The 6,188-nt window shown below is 65.8% G+C and overlaps 2 protein-coding genes across 2 annotated transcripts in view; both read right to left on the bottom strand.

Annotated features, from left to right (window-relative positions):
* Positions 1-224: 224 nt before the first annotated feature.
* Positions 225-3,269, bottom strand: MNEG_7375 (putative DNA replication licensing factor MCM5; the record flags this gene model as incomplete). Its single annotated transcript, XM_014044150.1, has 9 exons — positions 225-242; positions 563-697; positions 1,076-1,174; positions 1,433-1,543; positions 1,829-1,945; positions 2,246-2,329; positions 2,566-2,680; positions 2,838-3,000; positions 3,257-3,269. The coding sequence occupies 9 exons, from the start codon at positions 3,267-3,269 to the stop codon at positions 225-227; spliced, it is 855 nt and encodes a 284-aa protein (XP_013899604.1).
* Positions 3,270-4,008: 739 nt separating this feature from the next.
* Positions 4,009-6,188, bottom strand: part of MNEG_7376 (hypothetical protein) — a gene marked incomplete at both ends in the record, with an annotated part of 6,745 nt that continues 4,565 nt past the window's right edge. Inside the window, 3 exons of the mRNA XM_014044151.1 lie at positions 4,009-4,236; positions 4,410-4,611; positions 5,462-5,910. Of these exons, the coding sequence (XP_013899605.1) occupies positions 4,009-4,236; positions 4,410-4,611; positions 5,462-5,910 (879 nt within the window). The remainder of the gene's footprint in view (positions 4,237-4,409; positions 4,612-5,461; positions 5,911-6,188) is intronic.

The following is a 6,188-nucleotide window of genomic DNA, read 5'->3' on the forward strand; positions in this document are numbered from 1 at the left end:
ACCCACCCCCACCCACAGCCACCCACGATCATCCACGCACCCACACACTCGTGCAACCCCCCTCCCCACCTGAAGGCCTCGTCCTTGTGTGCGTCAGACTCCTCCTGCAGCCCCACCACACGCAGGTAGGGCTGCTGCAGGCTGAAGGATGACCCCTTGTCCATGGCCTTGGGGGGGTGGTCAGGGGTGGAGGGTTGAACACGGGGTGTGCAGGGGGTGGGTTGTCAGCAGCTGGGTGGGCTCTTTGGTGTGTGGGCAGGAAGAGTGTCGCGGGGGCGTGTGTGGGGACGCAGGAGGGCCGAGTGGTTGCCAGGCGGCCCAGGAAGGGACACACAGCGCCGCACGGGTTGTTGGCTGCCCTTGATCCCTGGCAGCCGGTGTGCAAGGCGCACACGCGGCCTCACCATTCGTTTTGCCCCCACACAAATGCCTACAGCACACACGCGAATGGCATCCTTCCACAAGTGCATGCCTGCACGCACGCGCACGCACACACACACACACACACACACACACACATGATCCAATAAACAAGCCTCCCTCTTGCCCCGCAAGCTCCCACCTGGCTCCTGTGGGTGCAGTAGATGCCGGTGACCCTCACGCGCGTCCCCGGGCTGACGCGCCCCACCAGGTGGCGGTCCGCCACCATCAGCAGCGTGCGCGGCAGCTCCCCCGTGGGCACGTCCTCGGGGCGCTCCTGCGGGGTCGGCAAGGACGCGTACGTGCGGTTGTGAGTGAGTGTGCATGTGTGCAAGCATGCGCGTGTGCACGTGTGTGTATATGTGTGTGTGTGTGTGTGTGTGTGTGTATGTGCGCGCGCACATGCGTGTGCAGTCAGGTACAGGGCTTGCGGTGGTGGAAGCCCGCGCACGGGTCAAGTGGGTGGTCTGCTGGACGGGAGGGTGCTCAGCTGCGCAGCATAGGCAAAGGCGTCGCCATCCTGGCCCGGCCACACCTAACTCGTTCACCCCTGCTCCCCGGAAAGCGCACACGCCGCACACCACAACTGCCCTGCGCAACGCACCCCACCACCCTCTCACACCCATCTCCCCAGGCCACGTGCCCAGCAACCCACCTGCAGCTTGAGCGTCTGCTGGTCAACAAACTTTGACCTGTCCCCCAGCACAACAAAGCTGTTGTATGCGCACTTGCCGTTGGGGCCGCCGCCGCCGGCCTGGGCGGGGAGGGGAGGGGGGGGATGGTCGGATTAGACAGCAGCGCCGCAAATGGTTTGGTTGACCAAACTTGGGGTGGATATGGCGGGCGGGGCGAGTAGGGGTCTGAGGCAGCTCGGGATGGCAGGCGCATGCACTTCAGAGAGCAAAGACCCCTAGCAGGTGCGTTGGCGAGGTTCCCCCTGAGGGTGAAGCTGGGAGCTGCGTGTGTGCGTGGGTCAGCCCCCCCCCCTCGCCCCCGCCGCCGGCCCGGTCACCTGCGCCATGCACTGCTTGGGGATGAGCGCGCCGCCGAGGCCGGGGCGGCAGGGGACCGTCTCCACCGCGCGGCACTCCTTGCACTGCACCTTGATGTACGTGGCCTTGTGCTGCGGCAGATTGATTGAGCCGTGGGTGGGGATTAAGGTTTAGGGCAGCCCGCCTAGTTTACGGTTGGGGGTTAGGAGTTTACCCAGGGGGTTCGCATGTGAACGGCACAGGGTATGTGAGGGGCGACTGCATGACGCGTGCGTTCCTCCTTGCCCCCTGGCATTACCAGAGGCTGTGCGGGGCCCCCTGGGTTGGGGTTCCGCCCGAGTCCGGAGCGGTGGGAGGCCAGAATTATCCGCTGCCAGGCATCTTGCGCCCCGCACTGCCACGGCTGTCAGCCCTACCTTGGGCTTCGCGGCGCTGGTGACGATGCCGGGCAGCTGCACCAGCTTAGTCACGCGCTCGCTCGACAGGTCGCGCACGCCGCCTGGCCCAAAGGCCTCGCTGCTGTACAGCATCACCTGGGCAGTGCGATTGGGGGGAGGGGGGAGAAAGGTTTGAGAGAGCGGGGTCCCCTGGGGCTCTGGTTCTGGTTCGTAGAAAGATCCCATCAGGCCAAAAACGGTGATCCCGACGCGGCCCGCCGCGTCGCGCCGCTGCGCCCGGCGCCAGACCGCCCGCCCGCCGCCTGGCCACGCCCGGCCCCCGTGCGGCCGCCGGTGGTTCGCCTGCCCCCGTCAGCGCCAAGACGCCCCACAGGCCCCCGCTGCGCCCCTCGCGTCTGCTGTCACCCTCCAGCTGTCACCCTCCAGCCACCGCACCTGCACGTCAGCAAACTCCCTCTGCTCCCCGTCCGGCCCCAGCTGGTGGTCCTCCCGCAGAACCTCCTTGCACGCCCGCTCAAACTGGGCGGCAACAATACGGAGGACGGCAGGGGCGAGGGGCGCGCGCGGGTTCGAAGGAGGTGTGCGGCGCTGCCACGATGCAACACGTCGCAGCGTTGTGCGCGGAGCCGCTCGCCCTGCAGCCCACCGGCCGTCTGCCCTCTGGCATCTCATCGGCTCCTCGGTCCCTCCCCCTTCCGCCCCGCCCCCTGCCTCGCAGCGTGCGCCGCCGCGCCGGCCCCCCGCGTCGCCCGCACCAGCGGCAGCAGCTCCGCGGGGCGCGCCTCCAGGTCGGCGCCCAGCGCCGCGTCGTGCAGCCGCACGTGCACCAGGTCCACCAGCAGGCTGCTCGGGTCCTTGTTCAGCGACTGCCTGCGGGGAGGGGCGAGTTGCGCACGCGACGCGGCGCACCCGCGTTGTGTGTCGCGGCAGCAGGCGCGGCGGATCCAGTGGGGTCTTCCCGCCGTGCGGCCCCGGCGCGCCGTTGCGCAGGCTGCTCTGCGTGCAGATCAGAGTGGGGTCGCCTCACCTGTAGAGGAGGGGGTCCTCGACCTCGCGGCGGTCGTGGGTGAAGTGGGTCTTGATAAACTCTTTGAACGCCCGCACCACCCGCCCGGGGTCGCGGCGCCCGCCGGCCTCGTCGCCGCCGCCGAGCATGTCGTCGTCGCCATAGCTGGTGTACACGCGGCCCTCTGTGGGGGGCCACGGCGGCGGGGGGGCACGTGATTTGAGGCTTGTGCGGGTGGGCGGAGGCCTGGCAGGGCGCTGGATGCTTGCGCAAATGCACAAGCGCCAAGGCGGCAGGTGCGAGCCATGTCGGGGCCTATACATGCGTGCTGATGCTGCTTGTATCGAATGTGGAGAAATTTTCGAACGACAAGCGCCCGCCGCGAGCGGTCTAGACGATGCGTCGTGGCAAATGGTTCCCCCCCGCCTCCAAGATCGCACCGTCGAACGCCATGGATGATGTGATGAGGTTGCTATCCACACAGCAAAATATTCACACCAATCACAGCACCGCTAGCACCGCCACAGTCACCCGCTACGAGTTTCGCGCCAGTAATGATCTGTGTCAGTGTGCAGAGACGCTACAATTTTCGATTTGGAAAATAAGCGCGGAAATCAATCCCTGCATCAGATTCGTTGCACTCGAGTCCGGGTATGAGTGCCGCTCAAGTTTCAAAATCGTCCGCCTTATCCAGGAATGTGGAACTGGCGGACGCAACTTTCCTGCTTCCCTCATCACACCACAGAGAGCCCATCTATCACAGTCACCCGACTACCTAAGTGCACCTAACACACATTGTACTCTACCAGCCACTGCAGCCAGTCTCCATCCTGCGCATTGCGTCACCTGCCAGTGTCTGGGTTGGGCCTGCAGCGGACCTGCTTCGGTGTGCTCTGTGCCATTTGCATAAGAATTGGTGCGCCGTACTGCAGAATATCCAAGAGCCGGTTGGATGATTGCTCGACGTACATGTCAATTTGCTGTGCCAGGAGTTGGCATGGCGAGCACTGCCGCCAGAGCCGTCGTACATTGTGCTCACAAAGCAGCTGCGCCGCGCCTTGCCAGGGCGCGTGCTGCCATGTCGCAAAGCACAGCGCTAGAATTTTAATGTGCAGAAGCTTCATCTGTCGTGCATGTGACTGTCAAGCATGGCATTGCCACGCCCGTGCATGATCCCAGATAACATTACCCCTCACGTGGCGCCGACCGCCCCCGCCGTCGGTTTCTGTCCCAGCGCCGCCTTGCAGAGCTGCAGCTTCTTGAAATGCTGCCCCGCCTCGGATCGCCGGTACGGCTTTGTGGCCAGGCAGGTTGGGAAGTTCTCGGGCTGCTCCACCCAGAGCTTGTGGCTGATGCCGGCCGCTCCCAGCTTCTCGCTTAGATTGAGCAACTGCACCTCCCCCTTGACCTCTAGCACCACCTGCAATAGCAGTGGTTGGTGTCTGGTGATTTTGATACCATGCGGATATGTTGTAGAGGTCAACTCTTCGATGGGTTCTCGGTGCAGCCTGCACGACTGCATTGACCCACCCCCTGGATGACATCCAATGCTCGTTCCTGGCGGCCGATGGGCAGGCATCCGTGCAGCCGCACCTTGTGCATGTGGTCGATGGCATCAGGCGCCACGTAGGCACGTGTCTGGTCGTCTTCAAGGTGCAGCAGCAGCGCCGCGGCCGACGCGTGGCACGCCTGTGCAATCACTGGGCCCAGCGGCCAGCCCTGGTCGCCCCACAGGTCCCGACGAAGCACCACCCATTGCACTATGGGGTCAGCCTCGTCCCTCTGCTGCTCGCCACTGCTGAATGGCGTATTGGTTGCCGTGGCTGCTGCTGCGCTTGCCATACGCCGATGTGCACTGCTAGATGCAGCGGCACCCGCACCCGCGCTGCAGCTGCTGCGCCGGCCACTTCGCGCTGCGCCGCGGGGCGGTCGCGCGTGCAGGCAAGGCGCGCCGAGAAAGTGGCAGACACGCGTCGAGCTCGTGAAAGTACAAAGAGCAGAGCGCATCGCAGTCTGGATGTTCGATCTCGCGTTCAGGTGCAGCTAGGGCCCGTTTACTAGCTCAATTGTAAAGCAATTGACCTGTTAATGCGTCTGCAAGTCATGAGCGTGCCCACTTTCCAAGCACCAATTGAAACCAGCACAAACGCCATGGTGCAGCTCGAGATGGGTCAACTCGTTGCATGGGGCGCGCGCCGGCGGTGCGCACAGTGTACCCACCATCCCAATGGCACCCATGAGACCCTTTCAGCTGGTGCTGACGGCCAAGAAGATGCACGGCCATTGGCGTGGGGGCAGTACGTCAGTGGATGCCCCTGGCATGGGGCTGAAACTTGATACAAGGCCTCCGTTATATAACATCGGCCCAGGCTTCATGAACCGACAATTGGCAATGCTGTGCTGCTCGCTCGCGCCAGGTCACGCATGCAGCTGGGAACAATGAGGGCCACCATCCGGAGTCAGGGTCGGCAAGAGCTGCTAGCGACTTTACACGCCGTTGCAGGTTTGTCGGGATGCCTATGTGTACCCCGCTATCAGGAGGCTAGTCTATTCTGTGGAATTTCTTGCCCCCAAACCGCAGCGACAGCCGCGCCAGCAGCCGCCATGGCAAGGGCAGGGGCAGCCGCCTGTTCCTGCTCACATACGCGCAGCACAGCGTAACCACGCAGATCACGATCACAACCTCGGCCGCCGCCGTGCCCCCACCGCGCCGCCCCGCCAGCACGCCCTGGCTCGCGTGGAACACCACGCGCAGCGCCGCCAGCCGCTCGCGCTTCGCCACCGCGACCGCAACAGGCGCGTGCGCGCCGGTGCCGGCGCCTGCATCGCCTGGCCATGCGCCCTCGTGGGTTGGCTCGATGAGCGGCTGCCCCTCTGCAGGGTACTCCCACCCCTCCGCCGCCGCGCGCAGGCACGCCTGCATCCGCTGCAAGGCGGCCACGCGGGCGCAGCGCGCGACGAGCTCGCGGTAGCGGCCGCCGGCGCCGGGCTGCTGGTCGGGCTGGACGCCTGCCTTGCTGGCCACAGGCAGCTGGCCCTGCTGCTGCTGCTGCTGCTGCTGCTGCTGCTGCTGCTGAGGCGGCTCCCGGCGCCGCTGTGCATTGGGTTGCTGCGCCGCACCGTCTCGCCCCCGCCGCGCGGCCGCCTCCCGGTCCAGCAGAGCCCCCACAGTGCCCGACTTTCCAGCTTCCGCGGGGCCCGCCGCTGCCGTGCCGCTGCTGCTGCCTGTAAATGCATGCCAGGCCGCCCCTGAGCCCGCCGCAACGGCAGCGCCCTTTGCAGCGGCACCACCAGCTGGCTCTGCTGCCGCACCCGTGGCGCCGGCAACCTCCGGCGCACGAGCCCCTGCACTGCCGACGCCGGCCGCTGCGC

The sequence above is a fragment of the Monoraphidium neglectum genome (genome assembly GCF_000611645.1).
Source record: "Monoraphidium neglectum strain SAG 48.87 unplaced genomic scaffold scaffold01298, whole genome shotgun sequence".
Taxonomy (NCBI): Eukaryota; Viridiplantae; Chlorophyta; class Chlorophyceae; order Sphaeropleales; family Selenastraceae; genus Monoraphidium; species Monoraphidium neglectum.